General features: G+C 41.8%; 1 protein-coding gene across 4 annotated transcripts in view; it reads left to right on the forward strand.

The window, feature by feature from the left end:
- LAMA3 (laminin subunit alpha 3) overlaps positions 1-23,801 on the forward strand; it is a 273,500-nt gene that overhangs the window by 196,916 nt on the left and 52,783 nt on the right. For 2 of the 4 annotated variants that reach the window (XM_025365424.1, XM_025365426.1), the window contains 9 exons: positions 2,852-2,961; positions 5,713-5,793; positions 10,885-10,991; positions 15,135-15,185; positions 15,747-15,898; positions 20,680-20,790; positions 20,903-21,014; positions 21,244-21,411; positions 23,092-23,288. In XM_025365424.1, coding sequence (XP_025221209.1) covers positions 2,852-2,961; positions 5,713-5,793; positions 10,885-10,991; positions 15,135-15,185; positions 15,747-15,898; positions 20,680-20,790; positions 20,903-21,014; positions 21,244-21,411; positions 23,092-23,288 — 1,089 coding nt within the window. The remainder of the gene's footprint in view (positions 1-2,851; positions 2,962-5,712; positions 5,794-10,884; positions 10,992-15,134; positions 15,186-15,746; positions 15,899-20,679; positions 20,791-20,902; positions 21,015-21,243; positions 21,412-23,091; positions 23,289-23,801) is intronic. The other 2 variants (XM_025365425.1, XM_025365427.1) reach the window with 1 other exon arrangement.

A 23,801-nucleotide genomic window follows, 5' to 3' on the forward strand; every position in this document is an offset into this window, starting at 1 on the left:
TTTATCTTCCTTCTTTTATTCTCTGCGACTTGAGCCCATCTTCCCCTCTGCAGTTGCAATGGAATTTCAGAATGATTGATATGAAATTCACAGCTGACATGGTGCTTGAGGCTCAGATGGAAGAAAGCCCACGACCCTCAGCACAGTATTGGGGGCTCTTTCCAGCTGCATCCTGCCCCCTTGCACTTCTGCCTTGGGCATGCCCTTTGCTTTCATTCCCTCCACACACTGCCATGCTATTGTAAGACTGAGGTTCTGCACGCTCTGTCCCCTGTGCCTGGAATGCCCTTCCCTCACTTTTGCGCTCAGTGAATCCCTGTCCTTTTGTGGCCCTCACAGGCAGCCCCTCCTCCTGCTCCCATGGGATGCTGGCACACTTGTGTCCTATTTTCCACGGGATATTGAATATGTCTATTCACAGGACTACATGTACCCCGAGTCGAGGGACCAACCCATCTTCACATCGCTAGAGCCTAGCATAGTTGGGCATATGGTAAATGCCTAATAGATATTTGGTGGCAAATGGAGCTAGGAGAGCACGTGCCATGGGAGTGGACGTGGGCTTCTGCAGCATTCGTTCATTCGTTTATTCACAGTAAAACACAAGAAACCTGAAGGGAGGGTCTCCAAGTTTGCAGGACTGAGGACAGTTTCCAGGATGGCCACTCTCAACTGACAGTGAGGGGTTTCTCACATGTTCTTATGGGACTTTGTCAAGCAACACGGGTTTTGACACCCTTCCTTGATCCTCTCCTCTCACCCCTGTGGAGGACCAGTATTCAGAGTGATTTTAGTAGGATACGGATGTCCTCACCTCAATTCTGGCATCTGTACATTCTTGCTTCTCCAATGTGTTCAGCCTCAGAGCTAAGTAGACACAGGCCTGAAATATATCTATACAGTTGTGTTCTACTTGTAAATTGTCATTTGGATTAAAAGAGAAAGAGAACTAAAATGGAAACGTATTAGTTCCAAAGGACTGATGTTTTATGAGAGAGTCAGGGTAGCTGAAGACTGGGTGAGAGTGAGGGAAGCCACTGGTGTCCTCCTCAGTCACCTGTGAGAAGACTCCTCTGTGGAGCTGATCAACCGCAGGGAAGATGTTCCCAGTGTCCAGACCTCAAGGAATCTAGACCCATAGTGCAGTGAGATTTGGGGAAGGAAGGATTCCGGATGGGGTGAGCTTTCTGATAATAAGCAAATTTCAACACGTGAGCAGCATCCTACTTTAAAGCCCCTCCCCATGCTCTGAAATACTAATATCTTCTGTTTATAGCACAATTCTATAGCTAGGAAAAAAACATGAAAGGATATTTTAACATCTTAGTGTTTTGTGTAATTTTCAGTTACTCAAAGGTTAGTGAAGGATGGATTGGCTCAATCTGGACAAACTGACGGCGTTTATGATGGAAGGGCAACCTTTTTCATTATGAACAAGCCATGTCCTCTTGGGATATAAACGTATATTGTTTTTCCCAATCTACCTTCAGATATTATTTAAAAACTGACACTCATGGCTGGGCACGATGGCTCATGCCTATAATCCCAGCACTTTGGGAGGCCGAGGTGGCGAATCATGAGGTCAGGAGTTTGAGATCATCCTGGCCAACATGGTGAAACCCCGTCTCTACTAAAACTACAAAAATTAGCTGTGCGTGGTGGTGGGTGCCTGTAATCCCAGCTACTCTGGAGGCTGAGGCAGGAGAATCACTTGAAACCGGGAGGCAGAGTTTGCAGTGAGCTGAGACTAGGCCATTGCACTCCAGCCCAGGTGACAGTGCAAGAATCTGTCTCAAAACAAAACAAAACAAAAAAAACAAAAAACAAAAACCCTGACATTCATTAAAGTTTCCTACTCAAGCAACACCTCTGCATACAGAAGTAAAATACACAGGCAAATTTTAAAAATTGTACTTATTCCTACCCATAAAATTAACACAAAGTGTTTCCATGTTATCAAATGCCCACAGTAAGGGGAGTTTTCCTGGATGTTTCTGTGCATTTAGATCTTTTTTGCTAGGGTAACGCCAAGAAAATAAACAACTTTGACCCAATCCACCAGGTTTTATCTCAGTAGACCACTTGCTTGCAAAATTATTTCATCTCAACACTTTACTAAAGAACAAATTTCCTTAGACAGCAACTTTGACATGAAAATAATTGGATTTATGTAAATAAAAAGCTTAGATAACATTAATTTCTTGCTTCTTTGGGACACTGGAATTCAGCTGAGTGTTTTCTTCAGATACTGTGCAACTTTTTATTGTTTTAACAAATTCTGTGTTAAGAACTAATTCCAATAATATCAGTCTTCAGTATATCATTATTATGTGAACCATGAAGTAAAATGAAGGTAATTTTCATCAAAGCAGTGCTAAGGAGAAGAAAGGAAAGAATTTACATTTCCCAAGAGCTTAGTACACTTGCTTTTTTAAATCCTCCCCACAGCCTTAGAAGGTGGGCATTATCCTAACTGTACATTTTGAGAAAATTGTAATTGTATGTAAATCATACACTAGTAAAATTGATATAAGTAAAATTGATACAATTGAAAGGATCTTGCCCCAGGACTCCATGGCCTCGAGATGCTGGAGTGGGACAGAGACTCAGCTGGCTTGTCCCCACTATGTCACGCTGCCAATGTTAAGCACCACGTCACTGAGGGAAGGGCACTTACCCCTCTTTTCTAACACCAGCAATGATTCGAGGGACTGGGAAAATACATGGCTAGAGGAGCTGGTATCACTGAAAGCCAGAGGACTTGAATTCTAGTCGTATAATAAGATTACAGTGATCTCAGAAGTAGGGACTGTACTGGCTGCTGTGAATTGTGCTGTTCACCTGTTCCTAGAACTGTCAGCACAACACCGCGGGGGAGCACTGTGAGCGCTGCCAGGAGGGCTACTATGGCAATGCCGTCCACGGATCCTGCAGGGCCTGCCCGTGTCCTCACACCAACAGGTACCGTAGCAGCTTGAGATAACCTACAGGGACCCAAAGTCGTTTGGTGGCTGCCTAGGACTAGGGGTGGGAGAGCAGGTGGGGAGAATGGGAAGTGATTGCCACAGGGTCTGGGATTTCTTTTTGAAGGGATGAAAATATTTTCAAATTGATTGTGGTGATGGTTGTACAACTCTGTGAATATACTACAAGCCACTGAATTGTACAGTTTACATGATGAATTGCATGATATGTGAATTATATCTCAAGAAAGCTGTGATATTAAAATGAACACGACATACAAGAAAACAAATGAATAGGCTGGATGCGGTGGCTTACGCCTGTAATCCCAGTGCTTTAGGAGGCCAAGGAAGACGGATCACTTGAGATGAGGAGTTCAAGACCAGCTTGGCCAACATGGTGAAACCCCGTCTCAATTAAAAATACAAAAATTAGCTTGTAATCCAAACTACTCGGGAGGCTGAGGCAGGAGAATCGCTTGAACCTGGGAGGCGGAGGCTGCAGTGAGCCAAGAGTTGTACCACTGCACTCCAGCCTGGGCGACAGAGGAGACTCCATCTTAAAAAAAAAATAGAAAACAAACAGAAACTGTCTTTCCAAGTTGTATCCTTCCAGGCTTTTTCCTTCCCTGTTTTCTTTTACTGTTCATTCAGTGGCTAAGTAGCTACTTCTCCAGCACCCATGACAGGGCCAGGCCTCAACCCTCTCTATGTGACGGGGAAACTGGAAGAAGAAGACAGAGGCAGTCCCTCTTCTCCTGGGGCTTGACCTAGAGTGTGGCAGAGAGGGAGAGAAAGGGTGGGAGTCATCACACTCAGCAAACACACACACTAATCAATAAGAAGTATAATTGGAGATAGAGATGACATTTTCTGCAATAGGTTGTGTCATTGACAGTGAGAGAGTGGCTGCTTTAGAGGGGTGGCCAAGGAGGCCTGAAGTTGGATAGAGGAAGCCATGGCAGTATTTTGGCCATGAGGCTCCCAGACAAGGATGAAACAGAAGGAAAAGGCCTGTGACCATGTGTTCAAGGGCAGTGAGAAGGCAGGAGTGGCAGAAGTGCAGTGTGAAGACAGAGGGCCGGAGGTGAGGTTGGTGGAACAGCTAGGACCCAGATTCCGCAGAACCCTGTAGGCTGTGGTCAAGCATCTGGATCTTATCCTCAGTGCGATGGAAGCTTTGGGACAGTTCTGAGCCACCAAGTGATCTGAGCTGTCATTCAGTCTCCAACGTGACCAATAGACTACATAGGTAGGAAGCCACCGCTGTGTTTCCAAGGTAAGCCCCTCTCTCCTTAGGTGTGGCACCTTGTCATATCCTTGCTCATCACGAAGGGTTCACTGTGGGCCCAAGCAAAGAATAATGTAACAAACTAAGTGAAGCAAGAGTTGGTTTGAAAATCAAGTGAAGCAAGAGTTGGTTTGAAAATCAAGAAGACACTGAGAACGCCTCACTAGTACATAGACTCAGAAACAGGTGTGGATCACAAATGCAGGCCTATATCGGCCCTTAACAGACACGTGGGCCAAGTCCTCACATCGCCACAAGTCATGTGCCAAGTGTGGCTTCTCTGGAGAGACGTATTTGGAATGCGCCCTGCTTTGCTGTCTATGTATTTGATACTCGTGAAGCCTGCCCCATCCTGCAGCTCTGTCTGTCAAGGGATCAATCACTTGACCTTGCCCAGACTTGTTTGAAGAGAAGCTGGTAAAAGTAGAAAGCAGCAAGATTTCCACTGGGGTGCTTGGAAAAAGTGTTTCATTTTCATTTGCAAAGCATAGTGGCATCAAGGTCAGCTTCCAGCTTCCATGTAGTTGAAGTAACACGTAAGTCTTTGGATTTATCAGTAAAACTCTATTTTTATCTACTTCTCCTTCCCGCAATATTAGTAGTGCTGACTAATGTCTAACTGTGCCTTGAGAGGCTTCCTAAATAGGCATTCTCTTACCAGCGAATGGAGTAATATTCCCTCAGATGGCATCAGTGTCATGTCCAGTGGCAGATGGAGATACTTTGCAAGGCAACAGGGTTTTTTCATGGTCTCTTTGGGGGTGTGTGTGTGTGTGGGTTTAAAGCTGCTTCTAAAATATCATCACTTATTGCTTCTCAGCCTTTTGGCTAAGATCAAGTGTAAAATATCACCACTTTAGAGCTAAAAGAGAAGGGATCAAAATTCCACAACTTGGTTTGAAAAAAAAGTGAGAATCAGCAATGATTGTGCCCACAGAAATGCCGAGGCAGGTGAGTGTCCTCTGTGCGTCTTTAGGGGGCTCCAGGGCTTGGCCTCCCCACCGACTTTCCTTCCCAGAAGGCAATGTGTCTGATAGAGAAGAACTAGAATCAACAAGGAGAACTTTTTTTTTTTTTTTTTTTTTTAAAGAATCAGAACTCTGTTCTTTTTTCTGCCTAGACTTGTTTTACTCCTTCCTTGTTATTCCTGGAAAAATGCTGTTGTAATCATCTCTTCCAAAGGGAGTTACTCTGCTCTGTCTTAAGGGGAAAAATGCTCTTCCCCAAGGAACAAATAAATGCCTTCAGTTCTTATTCACCAAAATTGCCCAGTGTCAGCTGAGATCATTCATCATTATCTCTCCAAGTCTTGATGGGCAAAATTTTCTTCACACAAAAAGTAACCAGACCCTGGGTTTCAGTGTTCACTTAATGCAAGCCAGTCCTTTGTGGTAAAAAATAACGAGCATAAATCCTATCGATCTGTGTTTTTAATGGGGCCTTTTTCTGTCTTCTTTCAAGGTTTGCCACCGGCTGTGTGGTGAACGGGGGAGACGTGCGGTGCTCCTGCAAAGCTGGGTACACAGGAACACAGTGTGAAAGGTGAGGTGGGAGCCCTTCCCAGCTCAGCCTGCAGAGGGGGCGGGGAGGGCTGTGGGTGGGGCGCTGCCAGGCGCTGGCGCAGAGCTAGGGGTGGGGCTGGGAGTTTGACTGAGGCCTGGAAAAAGGTCTCTTGGGAAAAATACAAGACTGCTCACCTAATAAATCATTAACATCATTCTCTGTCCTGCTTTGTACGTTTCAGAAAACTGAGAATGAGGCACAACACATACGCTCACCCACACATAGCTTTACCTACATCCCCCCAACATGCACCCCTGTGTACCTCAACCCCCCACACCTCCCTACCTACCCCTCCTCCACAATGATCTCTGCATACCCCCCTTTCTATATGTCCCTTCCATGTATCTCCACATACACCTGCCCCCAACATATCCCTACTTACCTGTACACATGTACAACTTTCTACACTCTTCCATACACACACATATCCACAGCCCTAGCCTAGATAGCCACACACACACACACACATCTCTATCCCCACACTATATTTTGAACACTTTCAGGACAATCTGTGTCTTGTTTATTTCGGAATCCCCGGTTCCAAGCATGGTACTGTTCACATAATAGGTGTTCAGTAATGTTTGTGAAACAAAATAATAAATGTTGTGGAATGGAAAGTGTAAAATTAATGACAAAGGGCCACAGAACCAAGCTTTAGTTATTCACAGACAATTGTCATGATTAGCGACTATGCATAGGACACTGCCAAGTATTGAGAAAGTCATAAAAGATACTTATAAACTAGCTGGGAAGATAGCACACACATAGTTGGAAAAGTAACAGTATGAAAAGTGAATCATATGGTTGACATATTTTAAAATTAAAAATAACTTTCTCATAAAATCAATACATATTTATTATAAAATGATGAAATACAAGGGAGTAGAGAACCAGTGAGGCCCCCCCACACCCCTACCTAGCCCTGTGCACTCAAACGTGTTCACATACAATCCTATTCATAATCATTTTGTCTACAGAAAGCCACTGTTAAAAAGCTGGCTGTATGTTTCTAGAGATCATTTCTAAATGTGTGAACTTAAAAAAAAAGTAGATTCGTGTTTCACTTTCTGTTTTGACTTGTTTTCTTATCTAATACTATGTTAGTAATATCTTTCTCATATCAATAAGTATTCACTGATGACATCACATCAATGACCAAAAATTTCCGCTGGGTTTCCATAATCCCCTACTCTTGGTCTTGGAGATCCTTTTACTGTTCTCCATTTAAAGCAACACTAAAATTAAATCCTTGCAGCTTAATATTTGCGTGTGCATATCCTCAAGGTATAATTGTAGAAGTGGATTCCTTGGGTCAGAGGATAGGTTTTCCAGGATTTTAATACTTTTTGCAAAATTGACCTCCAGAAAAGTTTATATTCTTACTAGCAGCAAAAGAGAATGAGTGACTACCTACCTCAATGGATATTGGAAAGGATCAATATTTTAAATATTTGCCAGTTAGGGCCAAGCATGGTGGCTCATACCTGTAATTCCAGCACTTTGGGAGGCCAAGGTGGGAGGATTACTTCATGTGATCCAGGGGTTAGAGACCAACCTGGGCAGCATAGAGAGACCTCATCTCCATAATTTTTTTTTAATTAGCCAAGTGTGATGGTGTGTGCCTGTGGTCCCAGCTACTTGGGATGCTGAGGTAGGAGAACCACTTGAGCTCAGGAGTTCGAGGCTGCTATGATCACACCACTGCACTCCAGCCCGGGCAACAGAAAAAAAAAAAGCCAATTTGACAGAGAAAAATTGTATATCATTTTAATTTACGTTGTTTTGTTTAAACTTTAAAAGAGTTTGACTAATTTTTTTTAACCAGAAAATGAATTCAACCAGATTTTAAATAAGGCATAACCACCCTAGACTGGGATTATCTGAAATGTTTATGGATAAGGTAGGACTTCGGTAGGTCCAAGGAGTGACTAGAACCCAGTGGAGCCAGAAGATGGAGGTGGAGGGCAGGTTAGGTTGGGGAAGCGAGGCAGGAAAGCCCCAGGGCTGGAAGACACTTGCCACGTGTAGGATGTAGGGACTGCCTTAGACTGGGGACACCGAGCAGCAGCTAAGGAGCCCAGTTCTATGGCAAAAGATGGTAATGGAAGGTTCTTCTGTTTTACATTTTCCATTTCAGCAAAAGGAGTATTTCTCACACTTGCCTCACACTTATTCATGTACTCTTTCAATGAAAAATGTATGGAGGTCCTAGTGTGTGTATATATATGTCTGGCACAGTGCTAAGTACTGAAGGCACAGTAGCAAACAGCACAGACAGCATCCTCAAGGGCTTTCCAGTCCAGTGGTGGACAGACATCAAAACATGCCATTAAAATAGCAAGAGATGGGAGAACTGGGCTAAGTTGAGCTGCAATTAGGAGGTGCATCCAACCAGCGAGAAGGGAAGGATGTGGGTAGTGGGAAGGGATTCTAGGCTCTGAGATTTAAAAGCCACAGGGGACCAACACCTGGGAGAGGTGTCCTAATTTCATCCTCTTTATGGCTCTTCACAAACAATGAAGCATTAAACAGCAACCGGCTGGGTGAGACATCCATTTGGCAGGCAAAATTTTTAATTAACAGTACTTCTCTCAGCTGATGTTTGTTATATCTGATGTCTCAAGAAAACAAGCTATTATTTCTTTAAAAATTTTTTTGAAGCTTTTTCACGGGTAAATGCCATTTTGATGTCAACATTTTTCATTTGTTAGACACAGCACCCAGACATCATTCCTGGCACTCGCGATTAACTACACAATGATAAATACAAGGACAGTCAAGGGTGAAAAGTAGGAATATAGATTATGCAGGAGACTAGCTGGATAGAAACCAGAGCAGCCAGCCAGGGGGAGGGTTTAGCAAAGGCTTCCCAGCCCGTACATGCTTTTACTCCCTCTTCTCCCTCAGCCAAACAGGGCCACAGATGACAAGCTAGTTCTCTGCTCTTTATTTGTTGTACCAGTGTCATTCGTGAAATTGGGAAGTTTTACTTCAGTCCTTTGTGTTTAGCCACTACCATAAATTGAGAATAAGAGAACCAGTTATTTCTCGTAACCAGTGAGTAATGCTTTGCAAGAAGTAGAATCGAACTTCCTGAATATTTCTGTGATTTAAATATAAGGTACTTTGTAATTATGCATCTATTACGTGGGAAGTTTAGATGTAGGTAAGAAAGACATCAAAAATAAAGTATTCTAGAACACAGAGCTTCTGCATAGCATGATCTGTTAGGTAGAATACCAAGCCAGTCACAAAGTAAAGCCCTATTATTAGTATATGACCACCCTGCTTAGTAGACTTAGATAAGCCACCTCAGCCTAGTTACCTTCTTGATTATTAGGGGGTACATGGGCCTTCTGCTGTCTTGTAATAATTTCAAATGATGCCAATTAGAAGATGAATATTTTGTCATGTCTTATAACGATAGCTACACTTGAGAGTCTGTTATGTGCAAACATTATGCTAGATTCTTTATTACATGATCTCTTATATTCATTGAGCAAAATAGGTATTATTAGTCCACTCATTTATTCATTCAACAAATGAATGAATATGTGCCAGGTGCTAAGGATGTATCAGTGAGCAAAACAGCCCAAAACTCCATGTCTTCATGGAGCTTATATTTTCATGGGGGTTGTGGGGGGACCGGTAAAGAAACTGAAGCACAGAGGGTTACAGCAACAGCCCAGGATCACACTTGTGGAGTGTGGAGGCAGGAGTGCAGCCAGATCTTTCTGATCCTTTACGTTGTATCACCAGTGTATCCATGGTAATACATTGGTGAAGTATATTACAAGTACATGGTGACGTGTGTTGGAATTGCCAAATTTTTTTTGATGCAGTGCTTACATTTTGGGAAATGAGATAAATGCCATATTTCCTTGAGTCTATCAAGTCCATTGATGATAAGACACCACACATCAGTTTAATGACAATTTGCAGGTGACTAGATGGGGAGTGGAACTTTGTTAATGGAAATATTGTAATTGACACCCCAACCCCAGGAAAATTAATGTGTGCTTATTTGACTTTTTTTTTTAAATAGTCTAAGAATCAAGGAAATGTGATCTTTAAACTTGTAAATCAGGAATGAGTTCTCATTACCATACTACCTAGAAGAACAAAGGCTCAGGGCCAAAGGTAGCAGCTGTAACTGCTCTCAGTCGTTTAAGAATCATTATATACAGCACGGCAGCAATTAGTGCAAATATGAATTATGCAGACTTTACATAGTGCAGGTCAGGTGCAGTGGTTCGTGCCTGTAATCCCAGCACTTTGGGAACTGAGGCGGGAGGATCACTTGAGCCCAGGAGTTCAAGACCAGTCTGGGCAACATAGCAAGACCTTATCTCTGCTGAAAATTAAAAAATTAGCCAGGCATGGTGGCATGCACCTGTAGTTCCAGTTTTTTGGGAGGCTGAGGCAGAAGGATCGCTTGAGCCCAGGAGTTCAAGACCAGTCTAGGCAACATAGGAAGACCTCATCACTACTAAAAATTAAAAAATTAGCCAGGAATGGTGGCATGTGCCTGTAGTCTCAGTTTTTTGGGAGGCAGAAGGATCACTTGAGTCCAGAAGCTCGAGGTTGCAGTGAGCTATGATCATGCCACTGCACTCCAGCCTGGGCAACAGAGAAAGAGAGGAAGGAAGGAATGAAGGAAGGAAGGGAGGAAGGGAGGGAGGGAGGGAGGGAAGGAGGAAGGGAGGAAGGGAGGAAGGGAGGAAGGGAGGGAGGGAGGGAGGAAGGGAGGAAGGGAAGGAGGGAGGGAGGGAGGGAGGTTAGGAAAGTCTTCCCTCATCCAAGGAAGGAGGGAAGGAAGGAAAAATATTAAGAAAATCTTCCCTCATCCAAAAAATTAGAAATTATATGGATCTTACTTCAAGTTTATTTCTGTGAGACAATTCAATGGTAAATATCTCTGTTATGAGAAATATTCATTCTTGCAGATCTATGTCAGTCTTCCTCCCAATGGGTTACAATATCCCAAACACAGAGCTAGAGATTGAGAAAATTGGTTGGGATAAACGATGAGTTATTTGGGTGTTCTCCTCCTCTCTACATTTTGTGTAGGTGTGCACCGGGATATTTCGGGAATCCCCAGAAATTCGGAGGTAGCTGCCAACCATGCAGTTGTAACAACAATGGCCAGCTGGGCAGTTGTGATCCCCTGACTGGAGGTAAGGTCGACCCACACCCCTGCTAATTTGCATTTATAAAGCTGGTACAACTTAACAGCCTCAGAACCCAAGCACACATTTTCAGGATGCGTAATACACAATTCCAACCAGCAAGTTGTCCCCTGGTTTTGACAACCCTGGAAATGCTTAAATAGTATTTTCAGCTTTGGTGAATAACCTGTTTCAATGCACTTTTTTTTAAAAAAAGTGAATTGTTTTTAAAACTTACCTGATCATAACCAAAATAACTTCAGATCCTACTTCAGTGATTTTGCTGAGATCTCCCTTTGATATTGTAGGGATATTGTCATGTCAGCTTTCCTGTGCATGTCTTAAGAAATTGAAATACTCTTTATCTTACAGCAGTACATGTTCTGGGATGTGGGTGGGTAATTGGAGTGGATTTTATACATTAAGAAAAAGATAATTAGCAGGAGTTAGTATGGGTTTATTAGGAGCAACTTGGACCAAAAAGGAAGACTATCCTCTTCCTTCTTTGACAGAATATTAATAGGATTCATCAGGAAAATGCTATCGATGTAGTGTAACACCAAACACTTAGATAAAATCTTTCATCTTATACTTGCGGACAAGTTGAAGAACTAAACCCTGGATGTGTGGATTCCAGCTGGTCAAGTGACTATTCCCAAAGGAATGCAGAGTAAATGGATTAATGCCAGTCTAGAATGAGGTATTTATTGTCATGCCTCAGCACTTGATCCTTGGCTCCACATTTTTTATTTGGATGGAAATATGGAAAGCATGCCTACCCATTTATCAGATGACACAAAGTTGGGAAGAACAGTAAAGGGACCAAGGGAAAACTTCCCCCTCACCTGCAGAAGATTTGCAGAAAATCAGCAGACAAAAGGCAGATTAATAGGAGAAAAGGCATACACAATTTTATTTTAATGCATGTAACACAAGAGAATCACAGGACAGTGATTACCCAATAACCCAGTGGGGTGTAGATGCTTACGTACCCTTCTTCTTACGGGAAAGAGATGTGGAAATGTGGATGATTTTAAGGGTAATGGTAAATGATTTTTAGACTGACTCAATGGACTCAGAGAACATACAGTGAGGCCTGGGACAAAATCTTCTGGGCCCATAGAACAGACAATGCTTTGTGACAAGAGTCTGTCCAGGTGTGTTGACAGACTTCAGTCTTTCTCCCTGAAATATGAGTTAAGTTAATGAAAACTCATGGAAGAAACCAGAAGTAGTTTGTTTTCATTTTTGGCGAGTCTGGATGCTGGGAAGATAAGTGGGTATCAGAGTAAAGTTTTTTCCGGCATCTGCTGGTCTCCAAGGGCCTTCAATTTAAAATAATCAGCCTACCAGGGTGCCATACTTTGGGGTGAAATTCCCTGGTCTTCTCCAGTAGAAAGCGCCTCCCATGACACATTCAGAATTCAAAAGGGCCTCAACAGTCTGGAATGATGGGTCAATTCAACCAGACAAAATGATGTTAAGGATAAGGGTGTGGCCCTATAGTTGAGTGGAAAAAATAAATAAACGTTTAGCTATGTGATAAGTGGTAACTGGCTTAGTAGCAGGAGGTGTAAAAAGGCTTAAGGTTGCCATCAGCAGTCAGTGCAGGGTAGGTTAGAGTGTGGTGTGGCCCCAAAGATAGCTCACACTGTTTTCACTGAGTTCCGGTGTCTAAAGCCAGGGTCCATGGCACCCTGCTCATGTAAGTCCTCACGTGAGAGTTAGTGACGTCTTTAGAAGACAATAGAAGAGCTATAGTTGTTCAGAAAGAGAGTAAGACTCTGAAGGGATGTGGAACTGTGTCATATGAGGAAGGATTGGCCAGGGCAGTGAAAGGAAGAGCTGGAAAGGACATGTTTGTCAGGCTGGTGTGTGGGAAAGGGTTGGTCTTGTTCTCTGAGACATAAGGGACAGAACTTAGAGCAAAGAGTAGAATCAAGAGGGAGCTCTATTTTAAATCATTCTAAGGAAGAAATGTCGAATGTTTAAAGATGAAACAGATTGCTTTAAAAGGAGGCTATTTCTCCTGTCACTGGAGGTATTCAAGAAGCTTCAACATCACTTGCAGCTTATTCACCAGACTAATGCCTCTGCAACCCTCACTTCCCCCACGCCAGTAACACAAATCAGCAACCTGAAATGAGGATAGTAACTGTTTGTTCCCAAAATGGAAGAAGATGCTCATGTATGAGACTTGCTTATTCCTGTTAGAGTTTTGTTGTTGTTTTTATTCTTTTTTTTTTTTTCTTCAACTAATAATGGACATATTCCTTGGTGGTCAAAATGCAAGCTTATTGGGAAAATTTCACTAATAAATCAATCATCCAGAGAAGCCTAGTTCCCCATAAACTATTCAGGGTGCTGTTGAAAATTGTCAAGGAAACAAGACCAAGCTTGCTGTCCAGAAGCCATTTACAGACTAACTGAGGAAATAGAAATATCACAATATGTACATATAAGAGCGAATGGCTGGGCATGGTGGCTCATGCCTGCAATCCCAGCACTTTGGGAAGCTGAGGTGGGTGGATCACCTGAGGTCAGGAGTTTGAGACCAGCCTGGCCAACATGGGGAAACCCCATCTCTATTAAAAATATAAAAATTAGCAAGGTATGGTGGCAGATGCCTGTAATCCAAGCTACTCGGGAGGCTGAGGCAGGAGAATCGCTTGAACCCAGGAGGCAGAGGTTGCAGTGAACTGAGATAGCACCACTGTGCTCCAGCTTGGGTGACAAGAGTGAAACTCTGTCTCAAAAAAAAAAAAAAAAAAAAGCGAGTAAGCTTTTTTTTTAAAAAAGGAACCCATGATGATATATATAATAAATTAAAATGTATACAAATGTTTATAAAGGGAACATTGTCTTTGTGTGGCAAGATCAAGGATGATGCTTTTATCTCATTTTCCTGACTTCCCCATATTTTCCATAATTAATTTATATCAGTTTTTACAATTAAAAGTAAACGTGGCTTAAAATGTCTGTATATACACACAAAGTGTGGAATATTATTGGCTGGTGACAATAACAGATGTGAAAGCCTCTTGCAGCTTGTCCAGGAAGATGTTAAGCATAGAGTTTTGCTGTGAAGGTAGACAGTTTGTTCAGGGGGAAGTGAGAGGACATGTCAATGTCAGAAGGCACGGCATGGGGAAAAGGGTACACGTGGAAGGGGTCAAGAATGCCCAGGGTTGACCAGCAGGCTTCACTGTAGCTGAGAATCTCAAAGCTCAGCTTATCCAGCCTGGCCAATATGGTGAAACTCCGTCTCTACTAAAAACACAAAAAGTAGCCAGGTGTGGTGGTGTGTGCCTGTGGTCCCAGCTACTCGGGAGGCTGAGGCAGGAGAATCGGTTGAATCTGGGAGGCAGAGATAGCAGTGAGCCGGTATCTCACCACTGTGGTCCAACCTGGATAACAGAGAGAGACTCTCCCACTCCCCTCCAGCCAAACACACACACACACACACACACACACACACACACACACACACAAACTCAGTTTATATGTGCTGTAGCTGGTGGCATGGGCCCACTGACATTGTATGCCCATCACTATCACCACATCTGTCGCACTGTTTTGTAACTTGTCTGCCCTCGTGTTTCATGGGACTGTTAAGTTACAGAGCAGCAGGGATTTTGTCTTGATATCTTTGTATTTCCAGCAGCTAGCATGGGGCTCTGGCACACTGTAAATGCTTAAATTTGCTCAGTGAATGTTTGCACAATGTTCTTGAATGATGCCAGAAGCAGCACGAATATACAAGAGGCTCTCCAATGAAGAAAGGCCTAATGCGAATGATTGAGAGGCTTGGTTTGATAAGAAAACATGGCCCTTTATCGAGTTGACCTTTGTAGTGAAGGAATTGAATATATAACAGGGAGGCCACAAAAGCAGTTCCTGCAGCGAGCCTGCTGGGAGATGAGAAAGCTTCTGGGCACTGGCGTGGGTGAGGGAGGGAAAAGGAAGAGCTAGCGATACTGAGTAGTTGGGTGTCTATTAGGTTTGCCATTTTAAGTAATGGCAAAACCCACAATTGCTTTTGCACCAAACTAATAAAACCTTGCAACACTAGCTTTTCTGAAAACCACATTAAAGAGCAGATGAAGAATAAGTTTAATAACATTGTCTTCTTTGGTTATTTTCTGATTTCAGACTGCATAAACCAAGAACCCAAAGATAGCAGCCCTGCAGAAGAATGTGATGGTGAGAAAAGACAGCCCCTCCTCCTCCTTTCCAAGTTGTGGGGTGTGGTTTAAGATATGTGAGCCCCATGCTGGGTCATGCAGTTTCCAGTCTGGGAAAGTAAGGGTGGGAGGAGGTGGAAGGAGGACTACTTAGGGTCAAATCAGCTTCTCTCTGTATGACCTTCGGTGGGTGACCCTGCTTCTCCAAGCCTCAGTTTCATCATTTGATAAGTTAACATGATAATTAGACCTACCTTATAGGGATATTAGGGAAATGCTTGTAAATGTCTTATCACAATGCCTGGTAAATCACAAGCATCCCATAGTTGAAGGCTATTATTATTTTCCTCATGTATAAAGTAAGCAACAGGTTGCACAGAAAATCCATTTCTAAAATGCTCCCTGTGCATAGGGCTCTCCTTTTTTCAGAATCCACATCCTTCCCTGAGAAGACCAGGGCTGTGATTGTCACCTGTGATGATCTGTGTGTGTGCCAACTGGGCTGCATAGCACTTGGGGTCTTTTCACAGTCCCACGGCTCCCCCCGCAGCACATTTGCCTTTGATTGTGGCCCCTACAGATTGCGACAGCTGTGTGATGACCCTCCTGAATGACCTGGCCACCATGGGCGAGCAGCTCCGCCTGGTCAAGTCTCAGCTGCAGGGCCTGAGTGCCAGCGCGGGGCTTCTGGAGCAGATGAGGCACATGGAGACCCAGGCCAAGGACCTGAGGGTAAATCCCCTGCGTCTGAGAGTAGATACGTGGGGAGGAGATGCTGCGGGAGTGGATTCTCCATAAGCAGGAAGGAGGAGGTTGACTCCTGGAAAGGCTCAGGGGTTGTCTTCCTTCCTCTGATCCAAATGAAGATAAGAGTTTTCCTGGTGGAAAATCACTTTTGTGAACACACAAAACTAACACATCTAGGTGAACAACCCCAATATTCAACGTGGGTTCTTTTCTAAATTTCCCTAAGCATCAGCTGGTCTAAGAAGTAAAGGGAAAGAGTACAAAAGAAAGAGATTTTAAAGCTAGGTGTCCAGGGGAGACATCACTTGTCGGCAGGTTCCGTGATGCTCCCTGAGCCGTAAAACCAGCAAGTTTTTATTAGCAATTTTCAAAAGGGGAGGGAGTGCACGAATAGGGTGTGGGTCACAGAGATCACATGCTTCACAAGGTAATATCACAAAGTAAATGAAGGCAGGGCGACATCACAGGACCACAGGATGGGGCGAAATTAAAATTGTTAATGAAGTTTTGGGCATGCATTGTCATTGATAACATCTTATCAGGAGGCAGGGTTTGAGAGCAGACAACCTGTCTGACCAAAATTTATTAGGCGGGAATTTCCTCATCCTAATAAGCCTAGGAGTGCTACAGGAGACTGGGGCTTATTTCATCCCTTTGTCTATGACGGTAAAAGACAGCTGTCCCCGAAGTGGCCATTTTAGAGGCCTCCCCGCAGGGATGCATTCTCTTTCTCAGGGATGTTCCTTGCTGAGAAAAAGAATTCAGTGATATTTCTCCTATTTGCTTTTGAAAGAAGAGAAATATGGCTCTGTTCCACCTGGCTCACCAGCAGTCAGAGTTTAAGGTTATCTCTCTTGTTCCCTGAACATTGCTGTTATCCTGTTCTTTTGTCAAGGTGTCCGGATTTCATATTGTTCAAGCACACATGCTCTACAAACAATTTGTGCAGTTAATGCAATCATCATAGGGTCCTGAGGCGACATTCATCCTCCTCAGCTTACGAAGATGACGGGATTAAGAGATTAAAGACAGGCATAGGAAATCACAAGGGTATTGACCGGGGAAGTAATAAGTGTCCATGAAATCGTCACAATTTATGTTCAGAGATTGCAGTAAAGACAGGCGTAAGAAATTATAAAAGTATTAATTTGGGGAACTAATAAATGTCCATGAAATCTTCACAATTATATTCTTCTGCCATGCCTTCAGCCAGTCCCTCCATTTGGGGTCCCTGACTTCCCACAACAGTCCTCCTTCCTCTGATACAAATGAAGATAAGAGTTTTCCTGGTGGAAAGTCATTTTTGTGAACACACAAAACTAACACATCTAGGTGAACAATACTTACTGAACATCCAGGTGAATTTTTCTCATAGAGCGTTTATTTCAGTGTCTTGCATTCAGAAGACTCAAACACAGGTTTGTGTTAAATTGGTATTAACTCTTCTTTAAATGTTGGATAGAATTTTTCCAGTGAAGCCATGTGAGCCTGAAATTTTCTTTGTTGGAAGTTGTGGTTTTTAAAAATAAACCGTGAATTTAATTTTCAAAGAATAGATATGAGACTACAGTATTTGGGCTATGTGTTTCTTCTTGAGTGGTATTTGGTCATTTGTACCTTTCAAAGAATGTGTCAATTTCATCTTCATTACCAAATATATTGACATAAAATTGTTCATAATATTCCCTTATTATCCTTTATACATTTGTAAAGTCTATAAAGATGCCTTCCCATTCATTTTCTGATAATGATAATTTACATCTTATCTCTTTCTCTTAATTATTTTGGCTAGAGTATTATCAATGTTATTGATCCTTTTATTTCATTGATTTTATCCATTGTTTTTCTGTTTTCAATTTCATTGATTTCTGTTCTTATCCTTTTTTAAATTTCTTCCTTGTGCTTGCTTTGGGTGAAACTTGCTATTCATTTTCTGGTTTCCTAAGCTTATTTTATTGATTCAAATCTTTCTTGATTCTAACATAGGCATATAATCCTATCAGTTTTACCACTAAGCACTGCTTTAGCTGTATCCTACAGACCTTGTAATGTTATGTTTTCATTCTTATTCAATTCAATGAATTTTCTGATTTTCCTTGTGACATATCTGTAACCCATGTGTTATTTAGAAATGTGTTGACCAGGCATGGTGGCTCATGCCTGTATTCCCAGCACTTTGGGAGGCCGAGGCGGGTGGATCACTTGAGCCCAGGAGTTGGAGACCAGCCTGGCCAACATGGTGAAACTCCAACTCTACTAAAAATACAAAAATTAGCCGGGATGTTGGCACACACCTGTAGTCCCAGCTACCTGGGAGGCTGAGGCAGGAGAATCACTAGAACCCCAGAGGCAGAGGTTGCAGTGAACTGAGATGGTGCTACTACACTCCAACCTGGGTGACAGAGCGAGATTCCATCTTAAAAAACAAAAACAAAAAAGAAATGTGTTGTTTAATATCCAAATTGGGGGATTTTCCAGATAACTTTGTGTTACTGGTTTCTAATTTAACTCTTTCATGGTCAGAGAACACACTTTCTATGATTTCAATCCTTTTAAATGTGTTGAGGTTTGTTTTATAGCTCAGAATGTGGTCCATTTGGGTGAATGCTGTATGTATACTTAGACGGAAGGTGGCTTTTTCCCTCAGGGGAAATAGGGGATGCTGTGTCCATGAATGGGAGCTAAAAAGCAGCCTGGAAACTGCCCAGTGCTCATCATTGGGTAATGGCCGTATGAGAGCCTAGCAAAGCTATAGGGGTGGGACACATCTACAGACCTGGATCTGTGCTGGAACGTTACATCCTGTCAGTGCCACCATGGTATACAAATCCTAAACTGCCAAAGTAAGACCTGGTCCTAGACTGCAGGTCAGAGGCTCGAGTAGGGGTGGTGATAAGCATAAGAGCACTAGACAGGGCCCAGAGAGCACAAAGAAAGGGGAACTCCCACCCAGAATGAGCCTGCAAACATTGTTAGCAGAGAAGTAATAAGAAAGATGCCCAACAGAAGCAGCAGTCAAGAGATGAGTTCACTTTGGATAAAATGAAAACAATAGGACAATCTAAAAATGACTTTGCAGAATAACACCCAATAGAAGGAATAAGAAATTAGGAAATTTGAGGGGGGAAACCACCAGAAATCAAACAAGAAGGGGTAGATATGAAAAGACCCAATTGAAAATCATGGAAATGAAAGAATACACTCATTGAAGTAAAATAATTCAGTAGATGAGATCAGCTGTAGTCTAGACACAGTGAACAAGGCTTTGGGGAAAGTTTAATAAGTACTTTTGGGTTTAGGACTGATTCTAGTGGCTATAGCTGAGTATATATAGCAAAAGATTATTCTAGAAAAATGACTCTTTCCTATCCTTTTGGATAATGTTAGTCCAAGGTTTATAGACTTAATATGGAGAAGAGGAGGGGAAAAGCATTTATGTCTTGAGGAAAAAAAAAAAAAAAAAGGAAGCCACTGGGTTGCTTGGATTTTGTCAACACAGCCCTGCAGCCTTCACCGTTCTGCACACATGCCGTGTGCCACACCCTGTGCTAAGGGCTTTACTCAAGTCTCACAACCTCCTCATGAGGAACCTAGTGTTATTCTCATTAAACAGGCATGGAGAAGCCGAGCATCTTGCCTAAAATCGTGGTGGTTCTAGAAGAATTCAAATCACGATCAAATTCTAAAGGCCGTGCTTTACCCACTCCACCTCTTATCCAGGTGTTCTGCTGACAAGCTATAAAATGACTTGCCTCCCTTTCCCCGTAGTAAAGTTAAAATAGAACTATCTTCTTGCCATATCACACAAACATGAGAAAATTAAGAAAGATTACATATAAGAAGGGAAGTAGCAGTTTTAAATGCCCATGTGTACATGACATTTTAAAATACATTAGCTCACTTATCACCAAAATCAACCTTGCAGCTAAATATGATAATCCCCAATTTACTAATGGAAGAGCAAGGCTTAGTGCGGCTCATCTATTATGTGGCAGACTTAGGGTTTGGACCTAGGCTTTATTTAAAGCCTGTATTCTTTTACCCAGCACTGGTTCTGACATACTTATTGAGGTAATAATATCATTTTTTTCTATAAGCTTCAATTCTTTTTTCCAAAAACTTGAAAATAATCATCATTCTAGATATTATGTGCAGCAATGTCTAAGAGTCTAAGAGTACTGAGGCAATTTAGCCTAAAAAAGGGGCAAGGGACCTGGATTATGGTCCTGAAGCAATCACCGATGAGCTATACAACCATGGACAAGTCAGACTTCTTTGGGCTTCCATTTTCTCATTTGTAACATGAGGCTGTTCAGCTACATGAGCTCTGAGTTCCCTGTGGTTCTATTGGATGAGATTCTTTGAATAGATTCTTAATGGTTCCTTCATTCAAGTGGCCATATGCACTGCTTTTAGTGTTGTCAGGTTAACTGCAGATTTTAAAAAAACTGTATTTATTATAGAATCTGGAAATTAATTAATCGGGTAAGTAGTATTACCCTCATTTCTCTAAGGTTAGGTCATTAATTCAAGTGAAGTAGCTCTTCTCTCTTCACATTTGCTACTTTATTTTAGAGCCATATCACAGTGTACATCAGAAAATAGATTCCTTATGTAACCTATTTCAAAGAACCACATTTGTGTGTGTGTGGAACTGACAATGGTCTTGCCAAATGATTCTTCAGTTATAACCCTGTTGACCAGGTTGATAGGATTTAGTCTTAATTTATACTCTAAAGTGACACTTATTTGTGTTTTATTTCCAGAATCAGTTGCTCAACTACCGTTCTACCATTTCAAACCATGGATCAAAAATAGAAGGCCTGGAAAGAGAACTGACTGATTTGAATCAGGAATTTGAGACTTTGCAAGAAAAGGTAACGTGTTAGGTCCATTTAACTTTGGGTTTTTTTTTTTTTTTGCTTTCAAAGTATTTTTATCTTTCTTCATTGACTTAATTTGTTGCTAATCCATTTGTTTTTCATATAGGCTCAAGTAAATTCCAGAAAAGCACAAACATTATACAACAATGTTAATCGGGCAATACAAAGCGCAAAAGAACTGGATATGAAGATTAAAACTGTCATCCGGAATGTGCACAGTAAGAAGAGTTACTAAGCCCAATTACAGTTTTTTGGTTGCATAACCTTCATTGTACACTAAAAGAATTCCCTTTAAGATTTCAACATTATGAAAAGAATCCCATAATGATACTAAAAAACTAATATAAAATCTCCATAGAAGTTTCTGCCTTTTTTTTTTTCTTTTTTTTAAAGTAGCCTACTGGAGCCCAGAATTCCCAGTTTAATAAACCACTTGATGTTTCCTAGTTCTCTTAAAGCAGATCTCGGGGCCAGATGGAGAGGGAAACAACGTGCCTTCAGGTGACTTTTCCAGAGAGTGGGCCGAAGCCCAGCGCATGATGAGGGAACTGCGGAACAGGAACTTTGGAAAGCACCTGAGAGAAGCAGAAGCTGATAAAAGGGAGTCGCAGCTCTGTAAGAATGCTCCCAAATTCTTTTATCCAGTCCGTTCTAATTGATTTGAAACACGATGTACAGAGTACAATGTAGAGTTCTCCGTTGCAGGCGGAAGGCCTCATGGTTTCAGTGAGGCCTTACTGTTAGAGCATCACGTGGTGAAAATCAGTAGCTCCCAGGAGACCCAGGTTAACAAGGCGCTGTAGAATATAACAGCTTACCATCACGCAAAAAAAAAAAAAAAGGAAGGTTCTTCTAAAAGTTAGATATGGTTGCCTCTTTTTCCTTCTTAACTGTATTTTTCTGATGCTCATGTACCTCTTTCCAGTTTTCTCATTACATCATTATTAATGGTCACCTCACCACTACTGAATTTTTGAATCACAAATTGGTATTAGCACTACTACAGATTGAGATTCCCTTTCCAAAATGCTTGGGACCAGATGTGTTTCAGATTTTTGGTTTTTTGGATTTTGGAATATTTGCATAGACTTAATGAGACCTCTTGGAGATGGGACCCCAGTCTAAACATAAAATTTATTTATGTTTCATTTACATCTTATACATATATCTTGAAGGTAATTTTATACAGTATTTTTAATAATTATGTACATGAAATGAACTTGTGTGTGTTTGTGTATGTGTAAGACAGAGTCTTACTCCATCACTCAGGCTGGAGTGCAGTGGTGTGATCTCAACTCACTGCAACCTCTGCCTCCTGAGTTCAAGCGATTCTCATGCCTCAGACTCAGGAGTGGCTGGAATTACAGGTGCCTGCCCACATGCCTGGCTAATTTTTGTATTTTTACCATTTTACCATTTTTACCAAAGGGTTTTACCATTTTGGCCAGGCTGGTCTCAAACTCCTGACCTCAAGTGATATGCCTGCCTCAGCCTCCCAATGTGCTAAGATTACAGGCATGAGCCACCGCGCCCAGCCTCTGAAACAAACTTTTGACTGCATTTTGACTGAAACCTGTCACATGAGGTCAGATGTGGAATTTTCTATTTGTGGCATCATGTCATTGCTAAAAAATGTCAGATTTTGAAACAATTCAGACTTTGGGTTTTTTGATTAGGGATGTTCAAATTTGTATTACAAAAACAAACAAAAAATGATATACTAGAAATTAACAGAATACATCAAAAGGTTTTGACTAGAGAAAATGCCTCATTAGTTCAAAACGGAGAAATATTAGTTTAGTACATATTTTTTCAGGTACTGGTATTTATTCTTTAGTAAAATGATGTATCAGTGGTTAATATATAGATACTAGCAGCTTTCTTGCTTAAATTTTTATTGTTCAAATTTAATATGAGTCTTGGCTTTTAATTGTAAATAGGCAGTATTCACAGTGGAAGAAGCATGCACTTTACCCGCTGCAGCCAGCTCAAGTTCAAGTCCTGAGCCTGACTGGCCATGTAACCTTGGGTCAGCCATCTCGTTTCTCACGGCCTCCATCTCCTTATCTAAAACGTGAGAATGATAGTTTATTGTTTTCCTGTGGAAGTTAAATGAGGCAACATGTACAGTGCACATAGCAGGTCTGTGTCAATGTGAGTTTCCTTTCCCATCCTCTCCAAAGTTCAAGGAAAACCATGAAATGAGTAGAAACTCGATTCTCCCTTCGTAGTCTTTATAACCCAGCTTCAGTATGCTCCTCTGTCAAGTAGAAAACATGAAGTGATGTATTACAGTGCTGAACCGGATAAGGACCTGGCAGAAAACCCACCAGGGGGAGAACAATGGGCTTGCTAACAGTATACGGGATTCTTTAAATGAATACGAAGCCAAACTCAGTGACCTTCGCGCTCGGCTGCAGGAGGCAGCTGCCCGAGCCAAGCAGGCAAATGGCTTGAACCAAGAAAACGAGAGAGCTTTGGGAGCCATCCAGGTGAGTTCACAGTTTGAAGCTGCACAGTTTCGTTAATAAGGAGGAGAGAAGCAGGGATCTTTATTATTAACAAAGTGACATAGTCAGGCACCTGTCTGTACATCTGATTATACCACCTCAGACCCAGATCAGACAGGAACAAAGCATTAAGTGCAAAACCATAGTCATTTCTAGTCTTCAGCTACCAGAAAAGATTCTGAACTTAAACCACAGACAAAGCAGTGCAAACTACTTCACCTGCATCCCCGACTGAAAGAGTATTGGAGGAATAATGTTGCCAAATAGATGAGAAATTAATATTGCTATAGTTAATTCAAAGTATATATTATGTTTTTGGTAATTTACTTTTTGTGTCAGATATGTAAACATAATTATCATAATCACCAGCAAAGGCATTTTAAGCCATAATCTGCTTTATAGGAAATAAAAGTACAGGTCACATACAGAAGCTGCAATGACAGAATTTAGAGCTCTGGATTTTGCAGTTCATATATATATATATATATGTTTGGC

Source organism: Theropithecus gelada, chromosome 18 (assembly GCF_003255815.1).
Source record: "Theropithecus gelada isolate Dixy chromosome 18, Tgel_1.0, whole genome shotgun sequence".
Lineage (NCBI taxonomy): Eukaryota > Metazoa > Chordata > Mammalia > Primates > Cercopithecidae > Theropithecus > Theropithecus gelada.